This window comes from Aphelocoma coerulescens, chromosome 11, assembly GCF_041296385.1.
Source record: "Aphelocoma coerulescens isolate FSJ_1873_10779 chromosome 11, UR_Acoe_1.0, whole genome shotgun sequence".
NCBI classification, from domain to species: Eukaryota; Metazoa; Chordata; class Aves; order Passeriformes; family Corvidae; genus Aphelocoma; species Aphelocoma coerulescens.
Window position 1 is genome coordinate 7568923 of NC_091025.1, and position 23708 is coordinate 7592630.

Here is a 23708-nt window from a genome sequence, read left to right on the forward strand (position 1 = left end):
TAACCTGGGAAGGAGAGGACTTTGCCCCCCAGCCAGGTGGTGCAGGGAGTTCCTGCCAGCCGCCGCTGGAGTTGGCACGGACCTGGAACACAGCACTGCACAGAAGGGCTTCCCCAGGCTTTGCTGGGGCAAGCCAGGACCTGACCTTCCAGCATGGCTCGCCCTGCTTCAGCCCCAGAATTATACCAGGTAGGTGAGTGGCAGAGTGCTGCCTGCTCCGGGTGCTGAGAAATGGTTTGGGATCCCCCTGGAGTCATTGCCCCAAGTCACAGGGAGCAGCTGGGAGAGATTCCCACCTCACCTGCCTGCTCTGGGCACTGAGAAACTGAGGAACTGGTGGCTGGCCAAGGCACCAGTACCTGGGCAGCCCAATGCCCATATAGTGCTCCCCCAGCAGGGTCTGAGGGCACCACCCTGTGCAGGGAGACCTGATCGAGGGGTGGCCCTGGCGGTGGCCATGCCCTGTGTTTCCCCTGTCCCAGCAGGGCATGGGTGCTGGTGGCACTGGCTCTGGCTTGGGCAACCTCCCTCCTGCTAAGCCACCTTGGATGCAATGCCACTTCCTGCCAGGAAGCTCTGTCTGGACGGGTACTGAGCCAAGCCATGCTGGGCCAAACCAAGCCGAGCTGAGCTGAGTTGAACCAAGCTGAGCTGAACTGTACTTACCTGCATGGTGGCACAACGTCCCAAGCTGTGCCAAACCAAGCTGAGCTGAGCTGTGCCGGAGGTGCCACAACATCTCAAGCCACACTGAACCAAGCTGAACCACTGAGATGAGCTGAGCTGTGTCAAGCTGAGCTGAGCTGAGCCAAGCTGAGCTGTGCCTACCTAGGTGGCACGATGTCCTAAGCCATGCTGAGCTGAGTCATGCTGAGCTACGCCAAGCTCTGCTGAGTTAAGCCTTGCCTATTTAGGTAGCATGATGTCTCAAGACATGCTGAGCCAAGCCAAGCCAAGGTGTGTTGACTGGAGCTGTGCCTGCCTAGGTGGTATCTTGGCCTGAGCTGTGCCAAGATGAGCTGAGCTGTCCTGTACCTGGCATGACATCCCAAGCTGTGCTAAGCCAAGCTGAACTGAGCTGTGCCTACCTGGGTGCCCCAAGCTGTCCTGAGCTGTGCTGAACCAAGCTGAGCTGAGATTAATTGCACCTATCTTTGTTCCAAGCTGAGCCAATCCGAGCTGTGCCGAGCTGAATCACGCCTACTGAGGTGCCACAATATACTGAGAAGGGCTCAGCTGAGCTGACCTGGGCCAAGCCAAGTTGTGCCAAGCTGAGTTGTGCCTTAACTGGGTGGCATCATGTCCTAAGCAAGACTGAGCCATGCTGAGCCGTGCCAAGCTGAGCCGAATCATGCCTACTGAGGTAGCACAATGTCCTGAGCTCAGCTGAGCTGAGCCGAGCCAAGCCAAGCCAAGCTGAACTGTGACTGCCTGGCACATCATCATGTCCTGGTCTGTGCTGAGCTGAACTGTGCCTGTCTGGGTGGCATCACGTCCTGAGCCATCCTGAGCCATGCTGAGCTGAGCTGGGCATATTCAGGTGGCGTGGTGTCCTGAGCTGTTCTGAGCTGAGCTGTGTCTACTTGGGTGGCATCATGTCCCGAGCTGAGCTGAGCCATGCCAGACTAAGCAACACTGAATGCGCCTACCTAGGCAGCACAATCTCCTGAGCAGGACTGAGCCAAGCCAAACCGTGCCGTGCGGAGCCGAGCCGAGCCGAGCCGAGCCGAGCCGAGCCGAGCCGAGCCGAGCCGAGCCGAGCCTACCCAGGCAGCACGATGTCCCGAGCCGTGCCGCGCAGTACCGCGCGAAGCCACGCCGAGCGGAGCCGTGCCGAGATGTGGGTACCAAGGTGCTCCGCCTTCCCCCCTCCCCGGCCGCCGGTGTCGATGTCGGCGCCGGTGCCCGCGGCTCCCGGTGCCCGGCGCTCCCGTCCCGCCCGGCTCCCATTGGCGGCGGCCGGTCCCGCCCCGCCCCGCTCCCCCGCCGGGCGGGTATAAACGGGCGCGGCGGGGCGGGCGAGTGGCAGCGGCGGGGCCGTGCCGGGCCCGGGATCGGGATGGAGCCGGGGCTGGAGCGCTGGGCGCACGGCGCGCTGTGGGCGGCGCTGGCCGGCAGCCTGGCGCTGCGGGCGGCGCGGCGGGCGCCGGGGCCGGGCCGGGGGCTGGGGCCGCCGCTGGGCCGGGGGCTGGTGCTGCCGCTGGCGCTGCTGGCCGCGCTGCAGAGCCTGTGCCGCGCCTGGCTGCCGCTGCCCCTGGGGCTGGCCCTGGCCGCCGCCGCCGCCGGGCTGCTGCTGTGGCGGGCGGCGCCCCGCGGGCTGCTGCCGGTGGCGGGCAGAGCCGTCCTTGTCACAGGTGAGTGCGGGGACACGGCCTCGACGCCCCGACGGCACCGCCTGGGCTCGGCGGGGAGCGGAGTGGGGCGTCCCGCAGGCACCGGGACGCTGCTGTCAGCGGGGTCCCGCTGGGGACCAACCACCGCTGCCAGCGCATCCCTCATCCTCTTCCACGTCCAAGCAGAACCGGCCAGGCTGTATCTGCCCCCCGAAGCAGGGAGTTGCAATGCCCCCTCGAGTGTTGACCACTAGTTGCAGAACGATGCCGAGAGCTGCTTCCTCTGGAAGTGCCGAGATAAAATGGGACAGAGCCGGAGTGCTGGCTTGGGACCCCGTCGGCTGGCCTAAGGGCTTCCCTCTCCTCCCCTTGCCTTCCTCCCCTCTGGAGCCGTACTTGTTCTTGGAAAGATTCTCATAGTATCTCCAGAGGCTACAACAGAGCTGGCTACCCAGCGCTGAGCATCACTGCTTCATCCAGAGCTCCATCCAGGGAGCTGCTGGCAACAAGGTCCTCCACTGTGTGGGTATCCTCGGGAAATGCTGCCCAGCTGCTGCCTGCCTCCTCTTTGGGCTGCCTGGTCCAGAGCTCCTCCATGGGGAAGGTTGCTCCTCAGGGAATGTGCTGTGCTCCCAAGTTTTGCACAGCTCTGCCTTGGTGGCTGAAGCTCTTTAGAATATCTTGGTATATACATGGTTTTCACTCCTTCCTCGTGGAGGATGAGAGCCAGGCTCAGCAGTGCTTTGCTGTGAGGCAATGTAGTAGAGAGGTGAGGAGGAAGTGCTGGAGCTGGGGTGGTTTTTGCTCCAGGTGTGCCTGGAAGGTGCTGCTGGCTCCGCATGGATGCAGAGGGGAGGGAAACTTGTGGGCATGACCTTGGCAATGCTCCCAAGGACAGGAGCCTGCATCCTGGTGGCAATGTCTGGGCTGGGCTTGGAGGCTCTGAAGCTGGAGAAGGCAGTTGCCTGTTTCCTAGAAAATTAAGGCAAGACCTGGGTCCCCCTTCCAGGGGTCCTTTGGCACTAGTGGGAAGTGCAGGGAATCCTCTGGAGGAGGAAGATTAGAGGAGCAAGGCAGCGGATGAATGAATGATTCAAATGAGTGAAGGTCAAAGCTGCAGCAGGGCAGGGCTGCCTGGGGAGGACATGTCTGACAGCCATGCGCTCACAGGTGCCCTGTGGCACACCGGCTCTGGCAGCCCTGGCTCTCTGGCATTGCCTGTATAATTAGTGAGTCAGTGACTGGAACAAGGTGTTCTTGCCCCAGTGCATTGAGGTGGCACCTCTGCAGCTCTGATGTGTTTGCTCTTGGCTGTAAATACTTTGTGGTTTTACAGGTTAGAGGTGCAGCCCGTGGTGCGGGATCGGCGTTTCCGTACTGCTGCTCCAGCAAGTGCCTGCCAAGGGGCAGATGTGAAGGTTGTTCTGCTGTGGATGGCATCCCTCACTTGAGTATTTGCATAGTAATTAGCCTGATTCTTTTACGGATTAATTCCAGGCAACTAGGTATTGAGTAGCTGCCTGTGTCTCCTGCGGGAGCAGGCGGGAAGGATCAGCTCTGGGAGAAATGCAGCCTGATCTTCCTCCTCTTGCCAATGGGAAGCAAAGCCCAGCAGAGCAAGCAGCATGCTCTTGGATGCCTGGGGATGCTGGGCCTCAGTGAAGGTGTGTGAGGCTGGGGACAGAGCTTCTGCCATGCTGTGTGTTGTGCTGGACCTTGCAGATCAACTGAGAAATGGCACAAAGTCCTGTCTCTATGGAGTGGTGCAGGTCTCAGCCTGAAAATCTTTGGGCATCATTTCCTTGTATGCACATCTTGGCTGCTGTCTTATTCCTGCAGCAGCTTCAGTGATGCTTATCTGGAGCAAGGAAAGGTGGCTGCAGTGCTGTTCTATCTCCCTGGTGATGAGTTTCAGCTCTTCCAGCTGCCCACTCTCCCCGGGAACAACCCTAAGTTGAGCTCTGCATGTGATGCTCCAGCCCCATGTGCTGGTCTAGACATCTCTGGCTAAATAAAACCTAGTAATGGGAAGGATTGAAGGAAAACTAACGGTGCAGCTCAGTGGGAAAATAGCAGAGCAGCTGTAGAGCTGCTGCAGAGCAAAGCTGCTGACCCTGTGTAGCAGCAGGGACTGGAAAGTTGTGGCGTTTCCCATCTGTTGCAGGTTTGCATTTTGGCTGTTGCACGTGGGACTGGGGTTTGGCTGGAGCAGGGATGGGCAGCTGCCTGCTGCTAGAGGGGAGCAAGGAATGCTGTGCTTTCCCATGATGAATCCCCTGGGCTAGCAAAGTAAGTGGTCACTAGTCCCTGCAGTGCTGTGTTTGTCTGGGGCTGTGACCTTAAGGCTTTTTTTCTGCATCCCAATGGTCCAGCTTCTCCAGGAGCATGGCTCCAGTGGATGCAGCCTGGCTGGGGGCAGAGGGTGAGGAAAGTGTTAATCCTGTCTTCCTCAGGGATGTCACAGCTGTTTTCAGGGAGGAGGAGAATGCCCTCCTGTGCAGCCGGGGGCTGGGAGAGGTCAGCCCCAGGAGGATGGTGGGGATGAGGAGGGGAGCAGAGATCAGTTGCTTGGCCCAGGCTGGGAGGGAGACAGCAGCTATCTCTGTGCCTCCCTTGGTTTGCTGTCCTGAGCCTGCCCTTGCCTTGAAGATGAGCCCACACCTGGCACAGGCTTTGGCCAAACTTGGAAAACCAGAGGTACCCCAACATGTCTGTGGGGTGTGGGCAGGGTTGGTATGGGCAGCTGCTTGAACAGAGCCTGATCCAGCACTGGGAAGCTGCAAGGCAGCCAATACCCAGCATCCCTCACCAGGGTGTGTGACAGGGCACTCCGGGGTGTTGGTGCTGTTGGTTGGCACCTGTGGGCCAGTGGTGCCAGTGGCTCATTGGGAGCTGCTTGCTCTGAACATCAAACAGCTGGTTTGTGTGTCCACCCCCCTTTCCAAATGGGAACAGCACTGCTGGGTGTTCTTAGGGCCACTGGACACCTCAGAGCTGGGGGAGCAAAGAGGAGGGGTGTTATATCCTGTACTCCTTCCCATCGGGAATTGGTACAAAAAGCAGGCCAGCCTCTGGAGCCTGGGCAGGGGTGATGACCTGTGAGAGCAGTCTTGGAGGGAGGTGATGAGCTGCCATTTCTTGGCCTCTCCAGATTCAGACTGGCAGTGCTTTGTGCAAGGTTGGGCTTTGACTGGGTCAGTTTAGATATGAACCTAGACCATCCTTTGGTCCCCATAGTCTTAGCAGATGCCTGTGGAATTCAGTGAGTCCATTCAAACCATACAACACCAGTGGGTGCCTGGAGGTGGTGGAGGGATGGCCAGGAGCATGCCAGGGCTCCACTGAGCAGCTGGGAAGTGCAAGCCTCTTGCTGTTGTGTAGCTCTGCCATGTGTGACCGTGTGGGGTGGTTCTTTGGACAGTAGCCAATTGCCCGATTTCCTGCAGATCCTTGGAAAGCACCGAATGCAAACCAGCCCATAGAGTCTGCCTGCCTGCAGGGCTTTGCCAGAGCAGAGGGAGGACAGGAGTTGTGCTACAAGGTATTGGTTCATATGCTTCAGCTTGGATGAAAAGTTGAAAATAGTGAATTGTTGTTCTGTCTGTGATGGTGGTACCTGAATTAGCTCTCCAATAACCCCAAACATCAGGATGGCTGCCTGAGAGAGGCAGTTTAGGTCTCTTGTACCCTTACTATTACTTGGTGCAGTCTATGAAGCCAGGAACACTCGCAGATTGGTCTGTCTTCCAACAAATCATCTCTGTGCACAAAATTGGTTTGTAGGTCAGGCTGCCCAGACCCAAACCTGCCCTGTCCTCCTCTCTTCTTCCTGGCTGCAGGGGAAGTGTGGTTTTCCTGGTGAAGTGCTCTTGTTACAATTGCATGCCCCATTAACAATCTGAAATGGGTCAGAGCTTCAGATCATATTCAAGGTTAACAGAGGCTTTGCAACTTGCAGCGCTTCAGTGTTTCCCATGGACTCCACAGATGTTGAAGCATCTGCTGGCTGCAGCAGGACAGAGTGATTCAATCCAGATGTTGGGACTCCTGCTTTCTGCCATGAAGGTAAATCACTTTCTGTGGTAAAAAAGCAGCACTGCTCCCATCTGGACTTTGATGTTGTCTTAGATCTATTTTCCAGCTAAACAAGGTGACTGAGAAATGTCAGGGTCAAGGCTTCAGGGTTGGCTCTGGGATGGGCACCTCTGCACCACGGTGTGGCTAGAGCTCCTGCATGGTGTGCTCATAGCCCGTGTGTGGTGCTGAGCCTGCCACCAGCCGTGCCATGAGAAATGCTTTATGCAAAGGCGCTGCAGCTCTCCATAGGTGACTTTCGCTCTGCTTCTCGAGCCGGCGATCCAGCTCAGAGGTACCTGGGATCTTCCCCCAGCCTAAGTGCAGGGGGTTGGAACTAGGTGATCTTTCAGGTCCCTGCCAAACCAAACCATTCTGTCATTCTATAAGTGAAGGCTGAAAATCAGCTTATTCCCTGAAATTGCTCTGATTTTTCCAGAATCTATTAAAAATTAACAGCAGAGGCAGCTGCTGCCTCCAAGCTGAGGGGTGGGACAGGACCAAAATCAAACACCCAAATTCCAGCCCTGGTGTACAAGCAATTCCTGGTATACCTGAAGAAAAAAAATGCAACATTTAACTCTACGGTTTGCTGCTGGCTTTTGGGAACAGAGCAGGAAAGCTGCTTTTTCTGCCTCTATCTGCTGGGCTGAAGCTCTCTCCCCCCACTTTGTCAGCAGCCCTCCATGGATTTAGGATTCTTCTTTCCCACGTGAGGTTTCTTCAGAAATAGATACCTACCCCTGCTCACCACAGGCATGTGGATAGATATGCTCGGCTTTTTCTCACTTATCTATAAAATAAGCACTTTTTAAGCCTACAAATGACACAGACCTGTTGAGGTGGGAGTTTTTAGCACCGTTAACCAAAAATGATGAGCACAGCTAATTAGGAGGAAAAACGCATTGAGGTTTCATACTGTGGGAGACTGGAGTTGGTAGAGAAACCCAAGCTGGCTTGATTAGCCTCGGGGTTATGCAGGGACATGAGAGCAACAAAGCAAAGACTTCCCTGCCGAAATGAGATTGTCAGATGGGAACGGATGCTTTCGGAAGGAGAGAAGTGTAGGCAGTTGCTGCCCTCTAGTCCAATGAGCAGCATACTTTTAATGAGGTCTGGGATTGGGTTACCCACTGTTGAGTCTAGCTCCCTCAAGCCAGGATCTGGTTACAGAAGAGCTGGTTGCTGCTTTTACTAGTTGGAGCACAGCACAGGGTTGGTGGACTTGCCCAGCCAGGGTTTTGTTTGAGGGGGTTCTTCAAGGTCTTTCCACCAAATCTGGGCAGCCATTTGCCTTCTCCCTATAGTCTTTTTTCAGGGCTGGTCTAAAACTCCAGCTGGAAGGGTTTTATTTCCCATGAGGAAAGGCTGCAGGGCTTTTACACCTCTTCACCTCCTGATGTGCCTCCTGTCATCTCAGATCTGAGATACTGCTGTGGAGCCTTCAAGGCCATGCTGGATGGGGCTTGGAGCAATCTGGGCTACTGGAAGCTGTCCCTGCCCATGGCAGAGGTGTTGGAACTGGATAACCTTTAATGTCCCTTCCAACCTAAACTGTTCTGTGATAAGGTGGAAAATGCCCAAATTTTCTTTGATGAGATGGAAAAATTGCCCTCATACTGTCAGTGTTGCTACAGGTATAGTTTAGGACCTTTTATTTTTAACCTCCCCACTATGTGTCTATTATCTCCTTCCCTGCTCCCCTTCACTATCTCCCGTTCTTCTGTCTCAGCTTGTATGTGCCTGCATGAGCAACGTATCACTTCTGCTTCCTTCTCCCCTGGAGAGCTGCCAGCCCCTGAGCTTTATCAGCTTCCCTCGGGAGCTGGCTTCCCTGTCACACATGGTGCTGTCCTGGGATTTGCTGGCTCTAAGGCTGTAATCTTGAAAAGCAGTTTTTGGCTTTACAGGATTTGCGGTGGCGCTTCCTCTTGCTGGGTGGTTGACCCTGTGGAGCCAGATGGCGAGTGACTCCCAGGCAGGCTAGGAACGGAGAGAAGGGATGGGCTGGAAAGCTCAGATACCTGCCCTGATATCTTCTGTGGCAACTTTGAATGTCTGGCCTCTCAGAATCATAGAAGCTCCGAATGGTTTGGGTTGGAAAAGACTTTAAAGACCGTCTTGTTCCAACCCCCCTGCTTTGGGCATGAACACATTCTACTACACCAGGTTGCTCCAAGCCATATCCAACCTGGCCTTGAACACTTCCAGGGACAGGACAGCTTCTCTGGGTTACCAGGGCCTCACCTTGCTCTGAGTACCCACTGTGACCAATCTTTGTTCCTCTCTAGGGTCCTGGTTACCAGGTGGGGATAAGTTCCAACCTGGGGTGTGCAGCCATCCCAGGATGAATTCTATCCCCCTCTTTCAGCTGTTTTGCTGGGCTCTGCCTAAGCTGAAGGGCATGTGTGGATGCTGCCCTGGCCTTGCCTGGGTCAGCACAACTATGCCCAAGCACATCAGCCTGGAGGGCCACCTTCATGTATTTTGGGGAAAATGCACCAAAGTAGTCTTATGATACTCAGACTCTTACTCTGAAGAGCTGGTGAGAGCTGCAGGTGAAGAGTGAGGAGGGAACAACTTGAACTGTGTATGGAAAGGGCTGGTGTGGCTTGAGGTCATCATGAGGCATAGCTCTGAGCCTGGGGGCTTAAACAGCTCAGTGTATTTCAAAAGCTGTCTTGGCAGAAGCTCAGTTGGTGTTTGCTCAAGTGTTTTGCTCTGTTTCTAAAAAAAAAAAAAAATGTCCCCATCTTCACATGGACCTGGAAGCTGCAAAAGAAAATAGTTGGTGCAGCTGTAGAGACCATCATGATGTGGGAATGGGCAGGGCTTGCACCACTTTTTCTGCTTGCTTGGGACTGTGGCATGTGGGGGAAGTTTACTCCTGTGACATGAAGAGTGATGAGATGGCACCTTACAAGCAAAGTAGAATCTCATCACCAAAATATCCCTGAACTGGTAGAGCTCCATTGGAACTGCCACAGCCTTATTGTGGTGCTGCAGTCTCTGAGATGCCTAACAGCTTCCTGGGCTTGCTCTGAAGCTGTTGCTTTGGTCAGCACTGTTCCCAGCATGGCTTTGTCCCTGCTGGCATCACCTGTGACTTTCCCACAGTGCTATCTGGGTGATACTTCAGGGCCTCTCCCATGGTTTCACCACATGGCTAGAGGTTCTCCTGGTCATGCCATGGCTGTGGTGCTTTGTTGTCCTGGCTAGAAACATCTTCCTGGAGATCTCTCTGGGTGGTGATGGCTCAGGGTGGTCCATGTAGAAGAGCTGGTCTGGATGGATTAGCCCTGCCTGTAGCAGACCTTAGACGTGACCTGATGCCTCTCTTTGCTTGTTAGCACACAGGAGGGATGGAAATGGGGCTCGGCTGGTGGTTCTCCAGCCTGCTAGGAGTCCCTGGAGAGCCCATTTGCAGACCAGAGGTGCCCACCAGCAGGTGCCCCAGCCATGGTTTTATTGCCACCACCTTATTCCCCAGGATCATCTTCAGTGTCACATTCCAGACACAGCTGGTGGAGCTTTCTGGCTTCCCAGCCTGGTTCCTACCCAGCCTCTCCAAGAGCCCAGGTGGATGTGTTAGCAGTTGCTTGCCATTGGTACTGATCTGGTTGAGCTGTCCCTGGGCCACGGGTGTTCCTCCCAGCGACAGCTCTTCCTGATGCATGGCTGTCGAGGCTTGTCGGCTCCATGTTCCCAGTTCACTGTGTTCCCTCTGAAGGTGATTATTAACCCGGCTATTGCCACAGCACCTCACAACTTCCTCTTCTCAGAGGGACATCCATCCATCCATCCCAGACTAGCTCTGATGTACAGCCTGTGCCAGGTGGATGTCTGTGCTGCTGTCTTCTCTCGCTCATCCCTGCTTGCTGAAAGCTCAAATTCTTGACTGTGAGAGTCTCACCACTCCTCTTGGGGAGAGGATCTCCACTCGGTGGAGACAGCAGCTGCCGGAAGATGCCATCCAGCCCCGGGCTGCGGTGAGCGGCTGCTTCTAGGAAATTCCTGTGCTCTCTTTCTGCGAAGTGTCGCAGTGATGCTGGAGGTGGCACTTCCTCCCCCCCGTCAGCTCGTGAGCACACGGTCGCTGCTCACTGGCAGCAGCATCACTGCCATGCCAGGGTTGGGTTAATTCCTGGATGCCGACTTCTTTGAGCATCTCACCAGGCACTGGCCTTGCATAGGGGGAGGCAGCTGGGCTCATTCCTGTCCTGCTGCCCCAGGGCACTAACAAGATTCTGCCTTCATTAGCCCCACTGGTTGCAAGCAGCATCTGCTGCTCGAAGCTTTGGTGGGGGATATGGCGTCTGGATGGCTTTTAGTGACAGTGATGGGGAGGGCTGTGGCCTCTGACACTTTTTATTGCCCAGCTGCTTTTGTGCTATCAGGTCCCCAATACGGATGCACCAGTAAAGCTCCTGAGAAATGGGCTTTCATCCAGAAGCTGTGGGTGCATCCACACTGGCCTCGGGGCTCCTCGTCATCTCTGCCTGGTTGCCGCTGGTTGTCTAGGCAGAAAATCAGATTTTGCCCCTTCTCTTTGTTAAGTGGGAGATAACTTCCCGGGTGGAGGTGATGGCTGTGAGGCTCCAGGAACACTTAGCTAATCCACTGTAATTCATACCATCTGGCTATTGTCCCCGGCACAGGGAGGGGTAGGTCACCCATGTACCCCCTGCCATAGGCATTCCCAGCTCTGCCTTCTGTCATGGGTCTCCTTGTGGGGCTGAGAGTTTATCTGACCCCTGCTCTGACCCACAGGACCTGTTGGAGGGATGTGGCTATCCTGGGCTATGGGAACCATCAGCAATCTACCTCCAACTGCCTGTGCCGACTGTGCCATGCAGGAGGGGATCCTAGGGGAGCAGGGGCAGTGTGTGCCCCGCTTGGCTCAGGTCCTGCTCAGGAAGGAGGCTGAGGCTTTGCAGGGATGTCCACTCAGGCTGCTTGGGTGGGGGGCTCCTGCATTATCCACTCATTAGGGATTTGGGGATGGGATTTGGGTCATCCTCAAAGGCATCTTCTGGCTTTAATTTTATTTAATTAGGCTTGTGGCTTCCTGAACCCCCCTGCTGGGGACCAGCAGCAGCATCACTGGGGCTGCTGCCACCCCAGCTCCATCTGCCTGTGCCTGGGTATGAGGGCTGCTTCCATGGGGAGTGGAGACATGGAATGCCATGCAAGCCACTGGCTGGGGGCGGTGTTTCCTGTGGACAGTGATGGCACTGGCTACGATGGGTTGGGGGCTGTTGGTGCCCCTTCCTGGCCCCACTCCCCCAGCAGTACCTCAGGTGTGAGCAGACAGTGGCTGATGCCCAGCTGGGGAGGCCGGGGCTGGTGAGTGGCTGTGGCAGCCCAGCTGCTGTGAGGACAGGTGCTCCTGCCTTCCCCTCCCTCTCCTGTGAGCTGCCAAGAATTTGTTCCCTCTTGTCCAGGGCTGACATCACCCCTTTATCACTCCTGGCTCCAAACGTGTGCAGCATCTGGAAGGTGTCGGCCACAGGGCCTTGTCCTGCCCACGTGGGATTTTGCTGGGCATTTTATCCCGCCTGGACCTGCACTGCGCAAGGACCCCCTCCCCGAGTTCGTTTAGGGGACGGCCATCCCCTCTGATGGCACCATCCCCCCTCAGTGCCACCTTGTCCTGTGCTTTCACATCCACGAGGTGCCCACACTCCCAGGATGGAGCTGAAAAGAACAGCTGAGTTGGGATCAGTGCCTGCTCAGGGACCCAGCTGAACCTCCCTTGGTGCTGCCCGACTAAATCCCATCCCATGCCTGGAGAAGCTGGATCCAAGGTGGCAGTGAATCCTGTCCGAGCCAAAGGCCATGTTTAGCTTGGCATCCCAGGCAGGGTTTGAGCTTGAGCCTATGGAAACAAGTGGCTCAGCATGTTAATCCATTCGGCCTTGGTGCCCCAGCTCCCCCCCAGTTGATGGTGTCCTTGAGCCTGGTGACAGCTCCGTCTTGACAAGGCCTCTCAGACAGGGTGGTGGGACACAGCCCTCTGTGGGGAGGTGGAATTGATGTCCTGGGATTTGGGGAGCAGCAGGGGGCACCCAGGCAATGGCCTGCAGAGCTGAGGAGGGGGTGATGCCCTTCTAAGTGCCCAACTCAGCTAGCAAGCTCCCAGTCAGTGGAAGATGGAGCATCCTCAAGGGATGCCTCCGGGTACCTGGAGAGCAGCCCCTAGGGCTGACCATGCTGCTAGGGTGACCCTGGTGGGAGAGCTGGTCCATGCTCAGCCCTGGGGCAACCCCTCTTCAGCTTCCACACCAGCGTCCTCAGCTGGAGTGGCTGTGGAGGGGCCAGCTCCAGGGAGCTGTCACTGTACCCACCAGGCTCTGGGCAGTTTTGCGGCCACATGGGAATTCTTCAGCCAAGCTGTGCTTCTCACTGCTGAGGTTTTGCACTGGTCCTCACCTGCTGTGCATGGTTCAAGGATGAGGATGCAGAGGTCATGAGGATGCACATCTTGTGGTTCACGGATGAGGATTCACAGCTCATGGCTCAGGGATGAAGATGCTTGGCTTGTAGCTCAGGGATTAAGATGCCCCGCTTGCAGTTCCCCAGCTCCGGAATGAGGTTGCACAGCTCACAGCCCATGGATGAGAATTCTCAGTTCGCAGCTTGGGAAGGGAAGCCACTCCTAGGTTGTGTTGGGGTGAGCACCGTGGACCTGTGCCACCAGCCCTCCATCACGTACCATGCCAGCAGTGGGGGCAGGGGCAGGTGCATGGTTGTGGTTCAGCAGCTCTTGGGCCATACCCATGTTATTGACCCTCTCTGCTCCAATCAGCAAACTGAAGAGCTAATTTGGAGCACGTCTGTGTGTGGTGGCCTTGGTGCTAGTGCAGGAGCAGGGTGAATACCTGAGACAGCAAAATGTCAGAGCGTGTCATGCTTGACTCACCTGAAAGAAATGTGTCCACACCAAACCAGGACTGCAGCTTCAGCCGGCTCCTAGCAGCGAGGAAGCACAAGTGGTGCAGGCTGGCTGGGAGCTGCCCAACTGGCACAGCTCAGCCCCGGCGGTGGCTCTGCTGTCACTGGTACGGAGCAACTCTGGGCAGTGGATGCAAGATGCTTTGGGGTCAGTCCTCTTTGCCCTCCCTGAGTGGACAGGAGGGCACTCCTTATGACGATGCTGGAGGCCAGACCTTTTTGCTTGCTCAAGATAAGTAAAGCTGGGGCTTGTCATGCCAAAATTCTAGTGGAGGCTTGCATCTCGCACTCCTGAGGGAGCCGCTGAAGTGCCTGGAGCTTCTGCAAAGTCCTCAGGAATTGCTGCTGACCCACTCCTCTGGCAAAAGACTGTCCGCCCCTGGTGCAGGAGTTTGTCCCGGCTTGCTGAGCTTGCGGAGGGCTGCTGGATTTTGCAACCTGGACTCAGGCTTTGCTCTGCTCCTGCTGCAGCAAAAACCTCATTCTGCTGGCCCAGAGCCCATGGGGATGCAATGGGGGGCTTCAAGGTATGTGCTCTCCTCTTCTGCACTCCCTATGCCGGGCTTCTCCTGTGCTTGGTCTGACCACGTCCCTCCCTCCAGCATGACTGTGAAACCAGTTGGCAAGCTGGGAGCTGGGGCGGGGGGAACTGGCGCCGGCATCTCCTCGTGATGCAGCATCCTGGGAGGGCGGTGAGCCCAGCGCCAGCCTTGCCGGGGCCGCACAGACTGGACGGCTCCAGCACTCCCGGTGGGGCTGAGCCAGCGGCAATGGCTCCTGAGCCAGCTCTGGCATGGCCAGCAGCTCATGTGCTGGTGGCCATGGGGAGTGAACATGGCCCTGGGCAAGCTGCCATGCTTTGAGACCACGTGTTATGGGCCCAGGGGGTTCATTGTCCCTCCCTGCACTCTTGGCCATGCCTGAGCACAGCGGATGGGAAGCTGAGCAGCGGCGGAGACCTTAAATAACACCAGAGCATCCTCGCCCTCCTGGCCCTGGGCCTCCCGCCAGCCTCCCAGGAGTTTTTTTTTGGTATGTGTGTGAATAAATTAGAACTTCCGAAACAAACCCTCTGACTGCCCTGCTCCTCTAAGGCAAAATAAACCCTGCCTGACTTGGACAGCACATGGTCGTGTTTGCTTCCTCCTTGCCAGACTTGCCCATAAGAAGCCAGCAAACCTGTTTCTCTCAGTTTTTTGGGATTCTCCTGAGGTTTTGAGAGTTATGTGGTGATAGGAAGCTTCGCGTTTGGACTGGAAGCTTGTCTTGCGGGCTGCATGGGAGCAGCGCAGGTAACCCTTCCATCAGCTGCGTTATGGTGAGGCTGTGGCCACGAGCACTTTTGTTTTTAAAGCTTATCTTTATTGCAGTTTTCTCCTGCACTGCTCGGAAAGGTGAAATGCATGTTATCTGTTTGTCGGCTGGCAGCATGCACTGTTCCTGAGGAGTGGAGAGGTGGATATGCTGTGCCGGCAGCACCTTCAGCATGCCCTGTGGACCGGGATGCTGGGGGTGATGCTGGGGCAATGCCAGGGATAATGCAGGGGTGATGCTGAGCCAGCCTGGCACACATCCATGATGGGTGTTGGGTGTTGTGTGGGAAAGGGCAGTCCCTGCAGCCCCTTCCTGCCAGCTGAGCACCTTCGGGCTGTGTTATCACTCTGGCCTCTGGCCAGGCGTTTAATTATAGGTTTCTGACGCAGCAATAAAGTAAAACTGAGCTGGGGACTGGGACAGAGACACTGAGCTGACGGCTTAGCTGGCACCCCAAGAGCTGTAAGTGCCCGATCCCAGCCTGAGGGTACGGAAGAGTGAGGCAGCCAGTCCCTGCTGCCCTCACCACAAGGCTGATGGAGGGGTACTGGAATCTCTGCCCTGGGAGTGACCGTGTTGTGTCCATCCCTGTGTGGCTCCAGGTGCCACGCAGGGTCCGTTTTCAGGGATGTCGTCAGGAGCACCCAAAGGTGCTGGGTAGGAGAGTGCAGGGCCATGGGGCTGCCCCTGCAGTGCTCCCCTGTTAATGGTTAATGTGACTGGGCAGCGGTTGTGGCACGGACTCCCTGAGCTATCAGCACTGCCATCGGCCCCGGGAACAGCCTGTACCTTGCTGCTGCTGTTTGTTTGTATCCCGGCCGCTCCACCCTGGCCACTGGCCTTGTCACCGCTCTGCAACAGCCAGCTCCCGCCCGGGCTGTCCCCCAGCCACCCAGGTGGTGGCTTTGCGGGTGACAGTGTCATGTGTGGTGCCCTTGTTTGAGCCGAGATGGAAGAGATGAGGCTGGGACCGGCTATGCAGCACCAGTACTCTCCTGAGTGCCCCATCCCGTTTGGATGCTCCCTCGAAGGATGTAGGGTAGCAAGAGCAGATCAGAATCCTTTTTCCCCTCACCCTTTTTAACACCCTCATGCCCCAGCCAGACGAAGGGGTGCTCTGCCTCTTGGCTGCTGCTTCTGGGAGGCGAAAAGCATTCGGCAAAAGTCTCCCACGGAGCCTTTCGCCAGCTCTGAATGGTGCTTGATGGAGCTTACAGGGGCTATTTTGAGGCTTGATGGCCCTGCATCGCTGCAGGGCTCTGGGCTGTTCTGGTGCATTGCTGGTGCCTGCGGATTTACCTGCACCTTAAATCAGGGAGGCGCTCGGGGCGACGGAGTTGTAGATAAAGGGAGTGTTTTCTTCCTCCCGCAAGGGAGAGAAAACAGCAGTTCCGTGACCTACGAATGCCCCGGGGCAAGGGCACGTCCTGGTGAGTCAGGAGCTACAGCAGGGTGCAGAGCCAAGGTGGTCCTCAGGGAAGGGAAACTGATGTTGGGGGTGGTTGTTTGGTTCCTGGGGTTACGGAGAGGCAGAGCTAGGACGTCTTTGAGGGCTGGGGACAGACAATGACTGTCACTGGCCACTGCAAGGCTCTTCGTGTCTCTTTCAGGATGTGACTCGGGCTTTGGGCAGGCAACAGCCCGGCACTTGGACATCATGGGCTTTCGGGTGTTTGCCAGCGTGCTGGACCTGCAGAGTCCCGGTGCCCAGGAGCTGCGCCGGAGCTGCTCGCCGAGGCTGACGCTGCTGCAGATGGACCTGACCAAGACAGACGACATCCAGCGGGTCCTGCAGCACATCCAGGCCCACACCAACAGCACAGGTATGAGGAGCCTTTGGCACCCCCAGGGACCCCACAGAGCTCCTTGGGACCTCAGCCTGCAGCCAGCATGGCAGTGCCAAGCCTCCATGTGCCCCCACAGGGGGCTGCCTCCCTGAGGGCACCTGCACCAACAGCCTTTCCTAAGCTCTCTTCTTGTCCTGGAGCACCCCACAATTCCCTTGCAGGACCCCCATCAGCCTGGGGAGCAGCTGGGAATCCCAGGGTGGGGGATCCCCATTTAGGTCACCTTTTCAAGCACCCCATCCCCACAGGACTCTGGGGCCTGGTGAACAACGCTGGCTTCAATGACACCATCGCTGATGCTGAGCTCTCGCCGCTGGGCAAGTTCCGCACCTGCATGGAGGTGAACTTCTTTGGCTCCCTGGAGCTCACCAAGGGGCTGCTGCCCCTGCTCCGCTCTGCTGGCGGCCGCATCGTCACTGTGAGCAGCCCTGCAGGTGAGCAGCTTCCCTCCAGCATGGCACCCCTGGCACCCTCAGCCCAGGCACAGCTTGAGCATCCCCCTGGTGTGGTGCAGTTCCCACCCCCCAGGCACTCCAATTTTCCCAGCCAACTGGCAGCAGGTACTCTAGGATGAGCTGGCAGCATTGCTGAACCCCACAGCAGCCACCAAGACATGGGGAGATATGGGGGCTGGGGACCTGGGCACAGGCAGCATGGGCAACTCAAGCCCAGCTGCCATGTGCCTCCACTGGGGATGACAGCCCTGGCCAGGGTGGGAAAACCAGCTTCCTCTCCCCGGCCTTTTTTTTTGCCCATTAAAACAGATTAATCCTCCATCAGGGGTGACAATCCCAAACTTTAGCTGGACAGGGAGGCAAAATCAATTTCCTCTTCCCTCACCACTTTTTTTCCCCCTCCTTAAAACATTAAATTGAAGCTAATTTCAGTTGTTTTCTCAGCAAAGCAAACCCTAAGCCATTTCCCCGAGCAGGGGCCAGGAACACAGCCCTACACAAGCCCTGCCCCTTCCCCCCCACCTGCTCCCCTCCGTCCCTGCTGGAGCACTGGCTCACTCATTCTTTCACTCGTGCCAGGTGACATGCCCTTCCCCTGCCTGGCAGCCTACGGGGCCTCGAAGGCAGCCCTCAGCCTGCTCATGGACACCTTCCGCAGCGAGCTCCAACCCTGGGGCGTCAAAGTCAGCCTCATCCTGCCTGGCTACTACAAAACAGGTAAGAGGATCAGTGCCTGCTCCCTGCCTGTGCCCGTGGGCAAAGGCCAGGTATCCCAGGGAGGCAGAAGATGAAGCAATGGGATGAGTAGTTGGTGGTGGAAGCATGCAGCTTCTGAGCATCTCCAGCCACCTCCCTGGGGACAGTGGCTATCCTGTGGCCATTGGGCTCTGGTGAATCGGAAACAGGGTCAGGATCAGGTCCTGCCAGCAGATCCCATACCACCAGGGCTGGTCAAAGCAGCTCAGTCACATTTATGAAAGCGGCATCCCCACTGCAGGCAGGGTCCAAGACCCCTGATCCAGTGCCAGGCTACCAAGAGCCACTACGGTGCTACCCTCATCAATCTTTGCCAGGGTTGCAGCAGGACATTCCTGTGAGGCTGGGAGGTTACTGGGGCTGCTGGCACCCATGGCAGGGGCCTGGAGTGGAGGGCCCACACAGCTCATAGGGACTGTGTCCTTGCAGGGACGACGTGTGACCCTGCCTTCTGGAACCTGCAGAAGCAGCAGCTGTTGGCCAGTCTGCCCCAGGAGCTGCTGCAGGCCTATGGTGAGGACTATGTGGAGGAGATCAACCAGCAGTTCATCCAGTTCATGAAGGTGGCAGTGGAGGACCTCAGTGCAGTGGTGAACAGCATCACAGATGGGCTTCTGGCTGCCAATCCAGCCGTGCGCTACTACCCAGGGCAGGGCCTTGGGATCATGTATTTCATACACCGCTACCTGCCCTATTTTGTCCGAGACTTGTTCTTGAAAGGATTCTTCATCAACCCCAAGCTGCCCCGAGCACTGCAGCGAGAGCACCATGACGACGCGAAGAAGGCCTGACCTCGGCCTGCACGGGGCCTTCTCCCAGGATTTCCAGGCACACCAGCCCCTGAGCGCGTGCACAGCCAAAGGCACTGCCCTCCTGCACTGTGGGGGAACAATCAGCACTAGACGTTAAAAACCAAATTTCTTTCCAAAATCAGGTAGATCTATTTTCTATTGTGCAAGAATCAACATTTTCTAGAGACCTTGGTTTTGTATTTTTTCTAACCGTGCACCCCCCAAGAGGCCCATCCCTGCCTGACTCAGCAGCTCTGCACCACAGGCTGGGATGTACCTCCTCAGCTACCCACCACCTTCCTTACTGCTCTCAGAGCTGTTTGTCTTTATCCCCTCTTGGCTGGGTCAGGGCTGGGACCCTGTGGCCGCTGCCTCCCTGCCATTCATTACACACTCCACGTGCTCCTGACGAGTGCAGGGGCCAAGATAGGCTGCCAGTGCCGCAGAGCTCTTCATGAGATGAACTACGTGATTGTCACTTTTTAAATAAATCCATTCTTGATATTCCAGCAGGTTCTGGCTCTCTCCTTCTGCAGTGCAGCGCTGCAATGCTGCTCAGGGATGCCCAGCCTGCGGGCAGAGCTAAGGTGGGTCATGGCTGGCACCACGCCAAGCACTGTGGCAGGAACCTCGCATGCAGCAGCAGGTGCCACAGGCACTCCCAGAAAAGGGGTCAGCCTGCCAGGAAGGATTTGTGCCCACTTCCTGCTCCTCCCCAACCCTATTCCAAAGGCTTTCTTTTGCTTTGCTCCCACTCTGTGGCCCTGCTGGGGCAAGGATGGAAGCGGTGACAGTGCCACATGTGGACAGCCCTACGCACAGGGATAAGTCATGCAGCTCCCTAACCCTATGGAGCACTCCCGTAAAGCTGCACCCCTTAGGCACCCCTTAGCTCAGCAGCCAGCTGCACACACAGACCAAGCACTGTCATGGCTTGGGCTGGAGGGAGTACCCTGAGCCTCACGGGCTGGTACCACCGCCATGCTTGTGATAGAAACAAGTGTCCCAACTCACGCAGGAGCCACACCAGGCTCCACTACCACAACTACCAGATTCCCTGTGGATGATGGGGGCTCCACCTGGGGCTGTGGGAACAGGTGCCCAAGTAAGCAGGAGAGCACAGTGCAGTAGGCAAATATTTATTGGTGTAGAGAGGAGGGGATCACAGGAAAACAAACTGCAGAGGTGACCACAGCACTAGCTGGGACAGAGCCGCTCTCCATTGATCCTTCCTCCCAGCAGCATCCAGCATGTTTCCCACCAGCAAGGCTTGTCTGCTGCCATTGCACATCTCCCAGAACTCAAGTGCAAGTAGGAGCTAGCCAGACAGAGCAGCAAAGAGCAGGGCTGCCACACCATGCCAAGGGCTTGGCTCCCACCCCAGACCATGGACAGGCAGGGCCTGGGATATCTCCACCCTCACCAGGGTGACTAAGGCTGCTCTATTCCCTGGCCAACTGTGCCATACAGCTCCATGGCAGTGCCAACCCACTCTCTGCAGGGGAGGAGCCTGGATGTCTACCCTCCAGGGGTGCAGGGGTCCAGTACCATCCGCAGAGCCCAGAGGAGCCCCAGCTCTTGCATGGTTGTGACAGTAAACTGCAAGCTGGGGGTCTCCCCAGGAGGAAGGAGCTCAGCTAGCTTATGGAGCCCTGTCCAGTGCAGCAGAGATATTGATGAGAGCTGCTTCTGCAGACACAGCGAGGCTGCACAAGTGCAAACTCTACCGGAGTGGGAGAACTCTGCTCCACAAGGACTCTGGCTCCACCCGCACATTCCCACAGGCTCCATTCCAGTCCTGGCCAGGGCTGCTTGGTCTCTCCCAGGTCAGGGTTCACTACAAGGGGATGCAGGGATTGCACAGCAGCACGGGCTACACTACAAACCACACTCTAACTACATCTCACAGGAACAACACTGAGTAGGAGGCGTGCAGAGCATTGACAGAGGGCCCCCCCAGCCATGGCAGACCTGTTGCGCTCCTCTGCAGCAGTGGGACCCCCTCAGAGGCAGCCCCCTGCAGCTCAAGCTTGATCTATGAGCATAAGCGCACACAGCGATTAGTACAGGAACACTGGGACTACTGCATACACAACAGGAGGCCCTCCTGCTGCACAGGGCTACGCCTGGACCACTGGTCCCTCTGGACGTCTCACAGTACACACAACTCAAACGTCAGCTTGTGAATAATTTAACTAGCAACTGTACAGTTTCCTCATTTGATCCAGTTCCACAGATGGGACATCCCTGGAGTCTGGGCAAGGGACAACTCAGGGAGTTAGGGGTCCCTCCGGACTCCAGGGGCGGGAGGGTCGGACAGGAGCAGAGCAGAGTTAGAAGATGGGAATGTAGTTGTCGATCTTGGTTCTGTGCCGCTGGGCAATGCACTCTGCGATCCACACAATGTTGCGGCACTCCTGCTCCTTCAGCTTCACAAAGGCGTAGAAGACTCCAAAGTGGAATTGGTTGAGGAAGGCCAGCTTGTTCAGCTTCACCTGGGGAAAGCCCAGAGGAGGACATGTAATTTGTTCACCTCATATAGGAGGAGTTGGTCAAGGCAAGCGTGAAGCTGCTTGGAAGGGCCCATGACTTCCCAGCAGGCTGGAAGGCTCAGCACAGGTATCCTGTTCTCTATCTCTCTAGGTTCTCGGGACAGCTCTAACCTACAGCATATGGCTCAGGACAGGCTCTGACATTGGAAGGGGAAAATATTTATAACTCAGGTACCATAAAGTCCTCATTTTCCACGTAATTACACTCTGGTTTTGCTACTGATGGACCAAATATCCACCAGCAGCCCCAAACATGCTTCCCCACGCTGCTCTAATCTGTCTGGGTGAGACAACAGGCCAAGCACTATGCTAGGCCCCCATTCTCATGCAGGAGCAGAGGGCAAGCACGCTTCTCCTTCCCCCAAATCCTGTTCATCCACAGCACTCCTGACAGGGCAGCAGACCAGCTTCCTGACGCCTGGAGCTTTGCAAATGGCACATGTCAAGAAGCATCTCAGGGCTCACTCACCTCGTGCTCAAAGAACCGGTCTTCAAGGGTTTTGTCTCCAGGGTTGCTGCCAGCCCCTTCAAATAGCAGCTTGTACTCCTGCAGGAAGGCATTACATGAGCATATACCCTGTACCCAAGCTCAGCAGCACTTGAGGGCCCCCTGCGTCAGACAGATACTCCAGCCCCCCTGTCAAGTCAGAGAACAGAGAAGCCAAGAGTCCTGCCCCTTCTCCGAAATGTGCAGTTCTCAAAGGGCGTATCATTGCTTTGAGCCTACAGGAAAAGGGGCATCAAGTACAGACCCCTCCATGTACAGACTGGAGTGTTTGGGCCAGACCCCAGTGCCTACACACACTGGCTGCTCAGTAAGGGGACACTGAGCTCAGACTCCAACTCCAAACAGGTTGCCAGCCATGCACAAAGTGGCTTGAACACAGACAAATCCAAACGTGTCCTCTCAGGTCAGTGTCTCACCTTCAACTGAACCAGCACTCAGGGCTGAAGTGGAGCAACACCACTTCTCATTGAAGACACATTTCCATTCCCAAATCAGGCAAGGAGAGCCTGGCATTGCTGCCACGTCAACACCTCAGGGGTTTGGTGGTAAAGGCAGTCCCCACACCCTGGGACAGGGAACACTGTCTCCCAATCACCACTGAAATGACAGCCATGACTAATAAGCCAATGACATTTCAGGCAAGCCAAGTCCTGGCCAAGCAGAGTGCAGGACCAACAGCATTGCAGAAGACTGGTACCTCTCTCCCCAAGCTGTCAAGCCACAAGTTCCTCCAGGTCCCCAAGAAGCTCTGATCCAGAGCAGGTCCTTGTACCAGTCCCCACAGCCCTCACCCCAGAGCACTCACAGGGTAGTAGTCAGCAACGTTTTTGACTTGCTCGTAGTCATCTGCCCTGGCCAGCTGAGCTAGGCCCTCAGGGTAGAGCTTGCCACAGTGTGGGAACAGCTTGGCTCGGTCCTCCTTGGACAGCTCAGTACCAAATGAGTTGATGGTGATAATGAAGGCCCTCCGGTCAGCTTCAAACTGCAGGAAAAGAGTGGTTCGTGCTGGGATGCAGTGTCTTTACCAGAGGCTGGCAGATATCAGTGCTGCTCTGCACAAAGCCACATCAGAAGGCAGCATGAGAAGGCTTCCAGGATGTGTACAGCTCTCCAGTGCTCAGCCAGGGTACGCTACAAGTGCAGGCTCCCAGTATGCCCAGTAGCTGATACCTGGGGAGCAGTCAGGTGAGGAAATCCCTATCCCAGGCACAAGCCAAATCCTGCCCAAGTCAAGGAATGTCTCTCACCTACTGCTCCTGAGTTCTGCACATCTCACATCAAGCCTTGGCATGTAGACCCAAACAGCTCTGGTAGCCCTCCTACTTGTTATCCATGTGAGAGGATGAAGACGTTGCCAGAGAGGCAACAAATGTATCAGTACTTGGGGAACCAAAGTCATATGCAGGCAGTGTTCCCCAGGTCTCCTCCCAGCGAGCAGGTCAAGTGGGCCTGAGGATGCTGAAGACTATCTGGAGAATGCTTAACACTGGCAGACAAGCTGGACCTGAGCAGGGAGTGATGGCCATCACTCTAATACTATCCAGCTATGGGAGTTTCCAGACCTACCTCCAGGATTGGGCACATGGCATCTGCTGTGGTACCTCCCAGCGTCTTGCAGAACTTGTAGAAGGACTCCAGGTAAGCCTGGAAGAGAGAGGGCAGATGAGCATTCTTCTGCACAGCTTCATCTACTCCCCCACAGGGCCTTTAGCAGAGGACAGACAGCAAGCAGGGAGGCTTCCAAACACTCTGTAACACAGCACAGGCAGTCTGGCCCCATGTGAACTTGCCCACACAAGGACAGTGCTTCCCCAGGAGCCAGAGACATGAAGGATTGTGGCTGGGTTTGTTCAAGTGACTGCATGAGCTTACTGTGGGCAAGATCTCCAGGCAGCAAGGTTAAAGCCTATTTTTCTCCTTTGAGTCACCTAACTCACTGAAGCCTCACATGGTTTCCTGACCCTGCTCTGGCCTCCACAAACATGCCAAGCCACACAACCATAGCTGCAAGACCTACACTCAGAAAGTAGTGCTGCGTAAGCAGAGTCAAGAGATGAGACAGGACATCTGTGAAAGAAACCAGCCATTCTCTCTAATTCTCTTTTCACACTGTGGCCACTTGGT

The 23708-nt window shown here is 56.3% G+C and overlaps 2 protein-coding genes across 2 annotated transcripts in view; one reads left to right on the top strand and one right to left on the bottom strand.

The window, feature by feature from the left end:
* Positions 1–2037: 2037 nt before the first annotated feature.
* HSD11B2 (hydroxysteroid 11-beta dehydrogenase 2) lies at positions 2038–19033 on the top strand. Its single transcript, XM_069026944.1, has 5 exons — positions 2038–2354; positions 16286–16498; positions 16771–16956; positions 17557–17694; positions 18163–19033. The coding sequence occupies exons 1-5, from the start codon at positions 2060–2062 to the stop codon at positions 18522–18524; spliced, it is 1194 nt and encodes a 397-aa protein (XP_068883045.1). The 5' UTR covers positions 2038–2059; the 3' UTR covers positions 18525–19033.
* A 614-nt stretch (positions 19034–19647) lies between these two features.
* The window catches only part of ATP6V0D1 (ATPase H+ transporting V0 subunit d1), a 34556-nt gene continuing 30495 nt past the window's right edge, over positions 19648–23708 (bottom strand). The window contains exons 5-8 of the mRNA XM_069026945.1: positions 23151–23228; positions 22390–22566; positions 21546–21623; positions 19648–21019 (exon numbers count right to left, since the gene is read on the bottom strand). Of these exons, the coding sequence (XP_068883046.1) occupies positions 20858–21019; positions 21546–21623; positions 22390–22566; positions 23151–23228 (495 nt within the window). The 3' untranslated portion in view covers positions 19648–20857. The remainder of the gene's footprint in view (positions 21020–21545; positions 21624–22389; positions 22567–23150; positions 23229–23708) is intronic.